The 13430-nt window shown below is 34.6% G+C and overlaps 1 protein-coding gene across 1 annotated transcript; it reads right to left on the bottom strand.

Annotated features, from left to right (window-relative positions):
• Window positions 1–4054: 4054 nt before the first annotated feature.
• mafa (MAF bZIP transcription factor a) lies at window positions 4055–7336 on the bottom strand. The gene has a single exon (XM_088614156.1). It carries the CDS (start codon window positions 6914–6916, stop codon window positions 5951–5953), a length of 966 nt encoding a protein of 321 aa, XP_088470282.1. The 5' UTR covers window positions 6917–7336; the 3' UTR covers window positions 4055–5950.
• Window positions 7337–13430: the final 6094 nt, after the last annotated feature.

The following is a 13430-nucleotide window of genomic DNA, read 5'->3' as shown; positions in this document are numbered from 1 at the left end:
TAAGAACATATTTACAAAAATATATGGATGGAAATAAGGGTTTTGGTTGAATAATACCACAAACAAAAGAGGTAAGAATATTTAAGTGTAGCCGTTAGTTATCTTTGTGCAGGGGAAGCAATCACATTGTTATTAAAAAAAAAACAGTCTCTCCTGTAGAAAAAAAAACAATTATTTATCAACTTTATTTCAAAGATAGTTTTAATTAATTAGATAATATATTGAACTACTTCTCCTACATGAACCTAAGAAATGAATGCCATAAATTGTTGGTTATATGAATACTAAAAACTATTCTTTGCACAGCTGCAGAATATCACCAATGATTTATCATTTTTATGTACCAGAAACAGGTCCTTTCTCAGCTATTAATCATAATGAAAATCATTTAATTTTGCAGAAAGTGGACTATTATTTCAGGCATTTTCCCTCTCAGCGTAAATTGGTAACTAAACCAGTGCTACGACAGCAGTCACTGAAAAAATATACTGAATGTACTCTGAGATCAGAGTTGAATTTAACCATGCAGTCCAAGCTAGGTCAATACATCAATTTTTTTTCCTTAGAATTTGCACTTTTATTGATGTTGCTTGCCCTGGTGCTCATGTAACAACTGAACTTATTTCTTTCCTAACAGTAACTCCAAAGCACTGGCCACTCTTACTATAATTCATTTGCGCTGCAATCTATTATAACATTCTGAAGGTAAATCACTTTCAGGCAATAAGTGCACGCAAGACAAAAAAACGATACCCGGACCAGGCAGGTAGGACTTAATGCAAGAATTGGTCAACTCACACCAGAGACAAATGCACTTGACCTTGACTAAAACGATACTGTACATGAATACTGATTACAATAAAACTTCTCTTGGCCTTTAGCTTTTACAGCTATTTCCACTAGTGTTTATACATTCTATATTAATGTGAAGAAGCATTCTGGTATAATATCCAAACTACTGTACACACAATATGAGAGCGGACTGATCAGGAGAGGAATCTTTTAGGACAGTTCTATGTATCAATAGCTAAAGAAAGCACAAGTAAAACGAGCATCGTGTAGTTAGACAAATTCAGGCCAGTACAACCTAAATAACAGTGAATCCATAATGAACACTTGATGTAAAATTCAACTTGCCATGGTATTCTCCACTGCATCTTGTTAAATATGTTAAAGGTTTATGTGAAGACAGTAAAAAAAAATAGTAGGTCCAATAGCTCAATTTGTATTTAAGTATTGGTAACTGTAAATACAGTATCTTCATAAATAGAAAAACAATCTCAATTAATAAGAAACATTATTACTGTACAGCATTATCATCATTTGCACAGTCCCCTTAAAGCAAACACTTGGTTATGAAAACATCCATTAAATAGCTTGGTAGAAAATCTTTTTTGTCAAAATCACCAGAGTTAATACATTGATCTTTGTTCTATAATTTGAGCATGTTAAAGAAAATAATGTTATCATTTTCTTTGAAGCATTTTTTTCCAGAAGGGCTTGTACAATTTTAACTTGTAAGTGAACAATATTTTTGGATAATTTAGAAGTTACAGTACTTGTGAATATACTGTAGTATACCAATTATTCTTATACAACATCTGTCCTTTTTTACTTTAAAGTGGATCTTATTCACCAAGTAAAATCTCAATCAAGGTCATCGTTATCATCACTTTGAGAGCATCTCTATAGAAAACTGCACCAATTTTCATTCATTTGCAAAGTATCTTTTAGAAATCATCTTCATCTTCTTGAAATGTCAATATCTGTTTTTATATAATGGAAAGATACTCTTCATCATATGAACCATTTTTTAAAATAAACTTTATTTTAGCTGCCTAAACTATTCTACTATAGATTAAAGTTACAATAGCATGTTAATGATCATTTTGCTCAATACAGTAATCAGTAATAAGTCATCAGGCAATCAAGTATTTTTTTATACATTTAGGCAATACACTAGCCTTCTCGTTAGTTTCTTAGATTAGTTGTCTTTTGAACGGTTATGATGATCACTTTTCTAAAGACTAGAAACTTACCTGTCATACAAATGTGAAATTCACAGGATACTGTATGAACAGCGATGTATGCATGCAAAACAAAGCCCATTACACCTTTCCCTCAAATTCCATGCACACTTATTCTTCATTCAATCTCACTCAAGTTACTGGACAGGAAGTAACAGTACGTCTATAGTATGCAAGATAAAAGCATAAAGATTTTTCGCGGAAAAAAAAAAACATTATATTATTAAGATGTTAACTTTCTTATAGTTTTATAATCTTGCACTGAAATTGTCTTCGTGGTGATAGGTATTGTTTCATATTGTTTAAACGTTCCCACATACCTTTCGTACAGAGTCTGTCAAGACAACATCTAAATTACTAATAGGCCTAATAATATTTTAAAAATATATGCAATACACCAATGATGCAAAATATCATTGGTGTATTACAAATACACTATTCACAAATAGACACTGTGTATTTGATAACACTTTGATCAAACAAAAACAATATTATTTAATGCGGCTAACACATCGATTCCCTTAAATTGTATTTAGTACATTTACAATATTTTTAATATTTCGCCGGAAAATTACTCAGGAAATTATTTTTAAAACTTTATGCACACGATCGTCAAATAAGCAGACTCAAATCGAAAATGTCTGTTTACGAAATAAAGACGATGCATACCATTTTAAACATATTTTTCCATTTCCAATCACAGCTTTATTTTAAGACTTTGCGCACTTCACAGTCGTATTTAAGAAAGGCAAAGTAAAGATTTATCTTCACCTTTAAACTAAACGGTTGACTACATATGTTAGGTCGACGTAATCTTCTGATGCACAAGTTAATAAATGACGTGTATACTAACTTTTTAAGGTTCAAAGAGTGGAGTTTACAGAAAAAAAAACTTTGAAACACCAAAATGTTTAACTTTGCTTTGAAATTAATAATTAACCATATGAAGTCGACATGAACGATTCCTTTTGAACGTTGTGCAATACCAGCCAAAAAACAAACAGTAATAGCTGCCATACGAAACATGGGATTATTTTGTTTCTTTACGTACAGAGATACTGTATGTATTTATGTTTCATGAACTCACGCCTGCCACTGGAAGAACCTAAGGAAGCCACAGAAACCTGTTCAGTCTGTTTCCTCCAGCAATTGAGTTACGTTTGGTCGAGACTTGACTGGCTCGAATTAAAAAAAAAAAACTCAGGTTTTCCAGGTGTCTGTGATTGTACCTTCCCCCACTTCGAAGAATAATGTGTGTGTAATTATTGTTGTTGTTATGCCATTTCATTATATATTTTTTTTAATTAATACATAAATTACAAGTTATGTTTATCAGATGGATTCTGCTATTTGATGGCCTTTTCATTTTCTTCTAACAATTTACTGTTAGCACTTTATGTGGCTTCACGTGGCATTACACTATTTCACTTGTAAGTTACTGAACACGCTTAAATATGTCAGTGGAAAATACAATTAATTCATCTGAAGTGAACAACTTGAAATGCTTTTATTCTGGTCATAGCAGACTTTCGGTTTCTTGACAAGTCTAACGGACGTTCTTCTTTCAAATACATGATTTGTTTAAAGTAGATTAAACAAAAATCTAAATTAATCTTTTAACCTACGAGTATCAAGTTTGGATATTGAGTGGCTAATTGGTGCAATAAACTGTCATTTGTAATGTAAAAATACAAATATCCATATCAAATTTAAACTTTTGCATTGCCCCCTAATTACAATGTAAACTATAAAGGTACAGTACGTGTGTTGTTATTTGTACTCATTTGTTTCATAACATGCTAAACTGCAATAAAACAAAGAATATCGGAATTAATAAAGGGTTAACAACATTTTATGCTGAGAAGACTGAAAAAGTGGATAAAATCCAAATTGCAATGTTTTATTTATTGCAAATATCGTTTCAATTGTTTGTATCCAGAAACAAAAAATGAAAATAAGCACATATATGAACATCACATATGGTTAGTATGTCGGAAGAATAAAATAATTTTGCACAGCAAAATATATAAAAAGAAAAGAATTTTAATTGACATTTTAATTTATTGTAGAATGGATTCTTCCCCTATTTTGCACATGCAGGGTATCAATCCCTGACGGTTTATAAATGTCCTGACATTACTGATTATTATAATTATTAATTTTATTGCCTTGGAAATGATCAATTCTGTTTAAGAACAACTAGTTCTGCATAATAATACAACTGTTAAAATTGCATCATTTAAAATTCTGCAGTATTGCCAGAAATAACTGCATGTCTGTTTGCATTCTTATTAGCGTTCTAAACAGTTCTGCATTTTGTTACACATCCTTGTATGTTCTATTCTAGTGCAATTCAGTCCAAAATACTTCAATTCCTTGAGAAGAATACATTGTCCAATGTATAATCTCCGTTGTGTGAGCAGGAGTCCCCTCCTGATTTAATACTTTGGTTTAAAAATACAGTCAGTGGTATTACAGGGGCTACATTTATCCAACTTGGTTTAATTGCAAGCACATGCTGCAAATAAAGCTGTTTTCGTATTAAAACAATCCCATTTTATTTGACAAATTTAGAACCCCCCGCCCCTCCCCCCTTACATCAACAACAGAAAAAAGACATTTTAGTGCATCAGACCTTATAAAACCTACATCTAAGTAAACCTAATTTATCTACAACATTCCTTTTTAAGAACAACCTGTAGCACAACCTTATTAACTTTAGGGCTTACAGATTATAAAACTATATACTTAAATTACGTACTAGGAACCCATAGCATTCCAGAGTTACCAAATGCATAAGGATGGGGGTAATTATTAAATAAAACAAACTGCTTTAAGCAATAAACAGTTTTAGTCCCAAAGAGGGATTGATTCCTTTTAGAATTTCCGAAGTCCTTTTTCCCCCTCATAACATGGAATCCAACCTGACAACTTCAAACGGGAATGCTTCAGTGCATTAATTGTATAAAAAATGAGAGTCTGACGATGTCGTACAACTCAAAATCAAGCAGTCTAGATTAGCAGATGCGATTTCATGGGAAGGGTGGGAGAGGATGTCCCTCGCACTTTTTTGTTGCAAACTCAAAAAAGTGATGAGGCAATAAAAGAAAGTTATGAATGCCATGCCGTTAAAGTCATCCAGGAAAGTTCATTTTCAAGCACAAAAAAGAAGAAAAAAATACCGTACATGTCCAGCATGCAGGGTTGTTTATTAATATATTGTCTCTTTTTAATATTTGTTTCAAAACAGTTACAGTTTTGTTGCTAAAAACAAAATAGCAAGCATAATAATGCATGAGATGAGAATGGGGGTAAAAATGGCAGGCTCAGAGTCTTTCATGTTTGGCATTTCATGTTTGGTAAAAAAGCCAAATCTCACATGAAAACTGAAGGTAGCTGCAGTTGGTTTTTGGCAGGTGATTGTTTTTTTTAGATTCTAAGCTTAACAACGTCAAAAAGATCTCAGCTGTTGAACTTCAATGTTATATATAGATACAGTACTACAGTATATATATATAACATTGTAAGTTCATAACTGCTTTAAAAAATACAACGATGAGCGATCTATAAAAAAACACAGCAAGCCAAAAAATCACATGAGCTAAACAAAAGAAAAACAATAATAATTATAATAAACACGAAGCTGATGGCAGGTTTCAAAGAGCGAGCTCCAAAATGAAGGACATATTTCGACGACAAGTTCAATCTTTCTATTGCAAGCCCCCAAAAAACTCACGTAAGTTGACAAGCTTGAGCAAACCCCAATTCTCATAAAAAATCAAATTAAAAAAATGACAAAAAAGAAAATAAAAAAGTTGGCAAACTTGTTTCTTGGTCTAGCAAGCCCCAGACAAAAAATAATTCACATGGAGAACTTTTATGAAGGGGTTGACAAGCTTGATTTTCGTTTTTTATGCTGAGACTCACATGAAAAATTCTGGAGAGGAAGGGTTGTCACTGCTGGAGCCGTTTTCTCTGAAGCCATTGCTGATAAGCTTCTCGTATTTTTCCTTGTAGGCATCCCTCTCCCGGACCAGCCTGGAGATCTCTTGTTTGAGATGTTCAACTTGCTGCATGAGCTGGGTCTTCTCGCCTTCCAGGACGTGCCTTTGCTGGACCCTCTTGTAGCGACAGGATTGAGCATAGCCTCTGTTTTTGAGGGTCCTCCTCTTTTGTTTAAGCCTGATCACTTCTTCTTTGCTGACCCCCCGTAGCTGCCTATTGAGCTCTCTCACTGACATGGTCACCAGCTGCTCGTCCGAAAACCTGTCTTCCAAATGCATGTGCTGGTGGTTTCCTCCTGAGTTAATGTTGGAGGCGACCCCGGGTGCTTGGTGATGTCCCCCGGCGTGGTGATGGTGGTGATGGTGATGGGGACCCCCGTTCTGGGCTGCGGCTGCCGCGATAACTGCGGACACCACAGCGGCTGCCGATCCCATCTCTTCCCCGGCCATGGTGCCTCCTGATCCGGCTGCGCCGGCAAACTGCTGCCCTCTAGCATAGCCATCGAAGCTCTGAAGCTGATGACTGCTGTTGATCAGCGCCTCTACGGCGTCTTCGGGGCTGAAACCCAAAGCCTCCGGGTTTAACTGTTGTTGGTAGCCGGTCATCCAGTAGAAATCCTCCAAGTGTGCCTTCTGGTCGCTCCCGGAGCCCGGGCTGGGCGCCGAGAAGCTGGGAGAAGGAGGTACCGAGCTGCAAGGCGTGCTCATCGGGGTGGAAGACAGGGATCCCCCGGCGATCAGGCGGCTGCACTGGCTGATGCTGCGATCGGGCTCCACCGGCTCCTTTTTCACTTCAAACTTCATCAGATCGAAGTCATTAACATATTCCATGGCCAGGGGACTGGTGGGCAGGTCGGAGTTGCTCATTGCCAGTTCTGATGCCATCCTTTTGCTGTTGACAGTCCTCCAAAGGGGGTGAAGAGCAGCTGTCAAACTGTTCTGGTTTGAAAGAGTGTGAGCCAGCTTGATTTATTTATTTATTTTTTTACCAAGAAAAGGGCTTTCAATTTGCAGCAAAGACTAAAAAATATATAGTTTTCCTTTGCAGAGTCTATTGCACAGACGCATCAGAGCAGTGCGTGTTTCTCTTTCTTCCTTTCTTTGCATGTGATAGCAGTGTAACAACAGCCTCTTATTTCAACCATTTAACAGTTCATGACTTCTTCAAAAATAAATTGTAAAGTGGCGAAGGTAGAAGGGTGCAAGTGAGAGGTAAACTGTAGTCTTGTAGAAAAAATATTCCCCGGGCTTGTTGGAGAATTTTTTAAAGGATCACCCAGCAGATGAGTTTAAAAGCATTGCTGAGTTTTATAGCTGCCCTGACGTCAGGTGTAATGGGAAATTGACTCAGACTCGGAGCCAATCGGCTCTCTGAATCTGAAAGCTAATTAACATAATAGTGTAGAAACAAAACTTTTCTCAACTGTCAGGGACTATCAGCTGACTGTCAGCTGGGACTCAAACTTTTAACTCTTTCGTGTCAGTTTTAGGTCAGATGGTCATTTGTTGTTGAATGCCGTTTCTCTGCTATAATTTGCGGATTACCTCTTTTAAAATGAGTTAAAATACGTCAAATGCATTTGATTTTATGGCGGAATCGGTAATTATACCAAAGCCAAGAGACGGAGCAATAAGTTAGAAAGCATCGAATACTGAAGCATGGTGACACAGAAATTCAGCAATGTTCCCCGGAGTTTCAGAGAATGCCCGACAGACTGTCTCTTCCTAAACGTTCAAACATTTGAGCATATTTTTTGTTGTGTTTGCCTTGTTTGTGTGTGTGTGTGTGTGGGGGGGGGGTTGCCTTAAAAACGGTGAAAGTTTGGCATATTGCACCTCTCCCGTGTTTATAACATGAGACTTTTGTTTTAACAAAACAAAAGTTACTTTATTACTGCTGTACTTTTTGAGTGCTTCCGAATCGAAACTGGGATAGGTCTTGTCTGCGTGTCATTGTTTTTTTCCCTGCTTTACTCATGTTTTATAACTAACAATGCTACCTTCTTTTTAAATAAAAAGCAATAAAATATATTTTTACAGACAAATGCCTTTATAAGTTTGCTTTTCACTACAAACTTACATAACTCTAATACTTATGGTTTAATTTCGCGGTAAAACTTTAAATTAATTTTCGCTGAACACCCAGCATTCGTATGATTCCATGCACCGCCAAGTTTGACAAAAGGTAAGAGGTGCACAGGAGGAGAAATAGTTGAAACAATCAGAGCTTTACATTTGGAAACTCAACACTGCCACCTTTTGGAATAAGAGTTGCAGGAAATGAAACGTGTCTTGGTTAAGCAGTATTAGTTTTTATGTTAAATATTTTACATTCATTTTCAATCGTAAGTATTAAATGTTTTCACTCATTAAATGTGTTACACACAGCATTAATATAACACATATTGCATAATAACTTAGACCAAGGCATTCCTTTAAGAAGAAATGTATAAAAAATATTTTGTACACTTATTAAACCGGTTTGTAGAGCGACAAAGATGCACAAGAAGAATTACAAGGAATTATTTTTATTATAGGATGACAATATACCAATAATATACCAACAATATACCATAAATCTAAGAAGTACAATTAATCAATATAACAGTTTGATAAAGTACTATTGCCTTGCAACTATGTAGTATAGAAGCTGAATGTGTGAGTTAACATCAACTATTCTAACTACTTTGTAATTTTCTTCAGGTGTGTGGCACACCTGAAAAAGGCTCCACGGCCAAAACGTTGTGTTTTCTTTCTTCTTTTTTTCAGCATGGAATAAACCTATTACTTGTTCCTTTGCAGCCTACACATGCTGACGCAGCTACCCACCTGAACTGCTTTGTAATTTTATGTACTTAACATTAAAAATGGACGTATCTGGTAATTGATCATGGTAATATTAATGGGGGTCCTAGTACGAAACTTTCTTCATATGGAAACAAATATTTTCCAGTGTTCGGCCTGTGAATCTGGTAAGAATGAAAATGAGAGGTGGGCAACCCATTTGCTCGTAGGGCAATATATTTACCACAAACGTACCTGTAACTTCTGGATATTTGAAAACAGAAGAAGGTTTTTAAATTAATTCACCTTAAAAGCCATGGAAATACAATAGGATGTCTCAGCAATCGTAAGTACTATCGTATGTAAATCACAATTGTTGTCAATTCTTTTTATTTAAAATTGAGAGAATATAAAAAACACGGTTTACGTTAGATTCATTAAAACAAGAAGAAAAATAGTCATTTTAAAATGCCTTCTTCATTTTTAACACTCTTTATGGCAATATCAATAGAATTAAAGTTAACTAATTCAGTGATTAAATGAGACTGTCTAAGCAAGATTAAGTGCACTGCTATAAAGTTGTTTATCTGAGAAGTAATTCTAAGAAACCTGACTTCTGACATTTAGTCATATATTAAACGACTTTCTTGTACATTGCACTTCATCCGGGGTTCAGAGGGCACTTATCTCTGCTTTCTATTCCTTGCATGCACTTCAGGATCTATACTAGGTTTACAGTATGTATACTGTAGATTTTATAGTGAATGTACTCTGTATTTTCCTTATGAAGTATATGCTGTTTTTAAACAAGACATTTGGTGGTTTAATCAAATCAAAAGGTGAAAATGGAAAGCCTATTATTGGTAAAGTAGCTTTGTTCTCTGAATTCAACAAGGAATAGACTTAGTTTGATTAAGTGTTTTGACATTGGAATGGCAACACACAAATTCTTGGTTCACAGCCCAGTTGGTCCTTAGATTTCAGCCTAGTAGTGCAGGACTGGATCTGAAGAATGATAAAACTGAAGTAATGCTCAGGAACCCAAAAGATAAAATATGTCTTTGAGGACAAAAACAATTGTCAGTTTTTGTACTGGTGATTATTGCCATTAAAAAGAAATGTGTTTCTTTGTAATGTTAAGTTTTATTGTTAAAGCTGAAGAAAACAAAGAAAGCTATTATGAATCAGAATGATTGTCATAATGTAAATGTTTTTTTCTGTGCAGTTTGCATTCTTAGCATGGGTGCACATCTATAATATTTAATAACCATTACTACATTTAAATATTAATATATGTATCTGATTAATAAACAATTTAAAAATAATCACAACCAGAAATATTTAAGGGAATCTTAGTGTTAACTAGTTATAACTGATGGCTCCATTCTTAGTTTGTTGTTGCACTGCTACTCATTTTTCCAGTTGCAATGAAAAATGACCATTTTGTGCATTTCAAGAAAGCCTATAATCATACAGTAAGAGTACCTCTTTTAAAACCTGTGATCTCATCCAAAGAATGCAGGATATTTTAAGAGAGTATGGTAATTGTAGTATAATGATAGGTAAAATCAATCAAATTTCAGCTACCAGTAGCTGTTAAAGATAGAGGTTTTGTAAACTATCAACAGCTCCAGAGACAACCAGTTTCAGTCTAAATCTGGGTAGAATTTACATTTCTTTCATTTTTCAAAATTTCCCATTTATTTTTTAAACTTAACTTTTAACTTATAAACAGATCAAAGAACATACAGTATAAACATACTGTACATGTATGCTTAAAATTAAAATGCTATTTCCAGTGTTCTTGGAGAAACAATGATATAGTTTAAAATACAAGACTGTCTTTGCATATTGTACAGTATATCAAAATATATATCAGAACAACTGTATTCTTAGTTTCCACTTGCTGTGTTTTATCACTTGTCAAATCCTGATGTAACCTGAATTGTATTTTTTCTTTAGTATTACAAGCATCACTTATAACAAGATACAATTTTAGGATTTGCTGTATGGAACACAATATACATTCATCATAATATGGAATGACTTGAAGTATAAAAATTATTCTCAAGTGTTCTCTAATTGAAAAAAACCTCTTTAAATGTATATATGGTATATAACAACACAGAATAGTACATTCAATTGTAAGATTACTTTGGATATTGTAAGATTTCAAATTTACAATTATCTGTTGAAGAAATTTGTTTTGTTTATTTGGCATTGGTTTAATCCTGTTAATTCATTGTTCTTGACAGTATATTACTAAATACAAAACTACAGAAAATTAAAGTCCAACCTTAATGAATTAATAATGATATGGAAAGTGCTCTCAGATAGCCATTGTAAAAATTCCTTTAAATCACTGCAGTAGTTTCATGAGAGAATCGAGAAAGGAATGAGGAAATAATCTTAATTAATGAGAGAAGAGGTGGAACTTCCTCCCAGTTGTGAGGAAAACTGTAAGTAAACCTCAAGTAGTTTTGAACTGCTGCTGGAGTTCTAAGTGAATAGTTTTAATAGTCTGAAGAAGACACCCTTTCTGGATCACATTTTACAGTTGAAGTATTAAAAGTTAACAAAAGTGAAAGGTAAAATCAGAGAGAAAAGAATAAACTGTTTAAAACACTCTTTCTTACATTGCTTCATGAAAGCTGTTTTCAATCTGATTTTTCTCTTTTTAGGTTGAAGTTAACCTTTCTTCCTTGACCAGAGAATTCAAATAAACCTCCACACTAGAAGCTTTTGGTTCTAATTTGTAATTGTGTTTTTCAAAAGTGGCACAAAGGTGTACCTTTACTAACAGTGGAAGTCACAATGTATAACATTGTACTAAAATAATCTCAAAGCTCTATCATACATGTCATTATATGGATGGAATATTACACACTTTACAAGAAAATTGCAAATCATATTTAAAATAATTGCTGAGTACAAAAGTGTGTTGGAGCAGTTATTGTATAATATAACTAGGATTATACTAGAGTATTACACTAAGACATCATTAATTAATATATTCTCATACAATTGCTTATGGTATTTTTAACGTAAATTATATAGCTAATTATAAAAATAAAATACTTAGATTCAGTGATCAAAGGTTAAAATATAAATATTTTCTTTTCTTGAATATTTTAACTGATAGTGGTACTTTAGATAAGTCATCATTTCATTTCTCAAAAAATATATGTTTAGGTCTTGGGATGTTGTGCAGTACTGAGAATGTGTAATATCCTTAACAGATTATTATTTGGTATAGTATCAATTGCATATTCATATAAATCAGCATGTGTAGAGGATTACCTCACAGAGCTTATCACTGTGGTCCTGAGAGACATCCTGACACTTGCACCTGTTGGCTAGTGCATACACTAATCATATACATTATATTCATCAAGTCAGCTCTTTGTTGTAGTCTCTGGGAGCTGTGTACTCCTGAAACAAGCCATGACAAGGCCAGTCTCATTTCACTACACTGTAAGACCTAGTGCCTAGGAAGCGGAGGAAGTGAAATGGAAAATGATACATCTGGTACTCATAATACTACAAGGTGATAGATATTCAAATCCCTGCAAAGGACTGCTGTGTGGCAGGCCTCTGGCTTGGACGAGTGCAGTCAGCCCCAGCTGGACTCGGCTTGTTGTGCTCTGAGATTGGGGACCTTAGCGACAGCAATGAATGATATAGCCTTGATTGAAACTGGCCATTTAAGTTGATTAATGTGCATGAAATTTGTATATAGATCTTAAAAAACACTGCAGCATCAGGTCTGTTTCTGAAACATTCTAAAAGAAAGGATGCCAGGCAAATGCCAGGTGTTTGTCTAGTCTTGAATTTTATCTAAATCTTTTTTCTGAGTTTCATTTGGATCTACAGTCTTTGATAATACGACTAGTAATACCAAAATAGTGTTAACTGCAAACTAGACTTATACTTATCAAACCATATTCTATATACAGTAGATCATTGATATAAATGAAGAAGAACAGTGGTCCTACTATAGATCCCTGTGGTACTCCACTAATGTCATCACGCCCCTCCGAGCACTCACGTCTATAACAGACATAAACCCTGTTGTTGCTTTTCAATCTTCTCAAGATTGTTGGGTAGAGAGATAAATATTCTTTATCTTTTATTCTTTTTTTCAAGCTACTGTACATTGTATTGTTGAAACCCAGCATCTGTACAATTCCAATTGTCTTCCCTTGTTTCCATTATGATATATCCTTGTACCCAGCAGGTTGTATGTTGTGGGCCTGGTGATTCTACATAATTCTACATAATAATGTACATGGCAGCTCCCCATCAGGTACCCAGTTATTAATCTATACGTATTTAATTCCTGCCTGATGTTTTCTGGCTACAGGACCTACACAACATCGAGCCCCACTCACAGCTGTCATATGCTTAAAGTCACAAAATATAAGACGTGCAGCAGCTCATTTTTCAAAACTGTTTAAAATCTTGATTCTGTTAACAGTGTCGTGATTTCTTGGTAACCTAGTCGGGAGTGATCAGGTCAGAGAACGCAGCAGCGGAAGAATGGGATTTCAATGTGTGCACTTACGTGAGAAAAAGCATGATAAAGAAAAACATAAGCTTCTGTGGTTTATATTAG

Source organism: Lepisosteus platostomus, chromosome 20 (assembly GCF_059453375.1).
Source record: "Lepisosteus platostomus isolate fLepPlt1 chromosome 20, fLepPlt1.hap1, whole genome shotgun sequence".
Lineage (NCBI taxonomy): Eukaryota > Metazoa > Chordata > Actinopteri > Semionotiformes > Lepisosteidae > Lepisosteus > Lepisosteus platostomus.
The sequence above is the reverse complement of the archived record's forward strand: the minus strand, read 5'-3'. Positions and strand labels throughout refer to the sequence as shown.

What these genes read in the sequence shown, in the direction of transcription:
- mafa (XM_088614156.1), bottom strand. Translation starts at nt 6,916, where the DNA reads ATGGCATCAGAACTGGCAATGAGCAACTCCGACCTGCCCACCAGTCCC.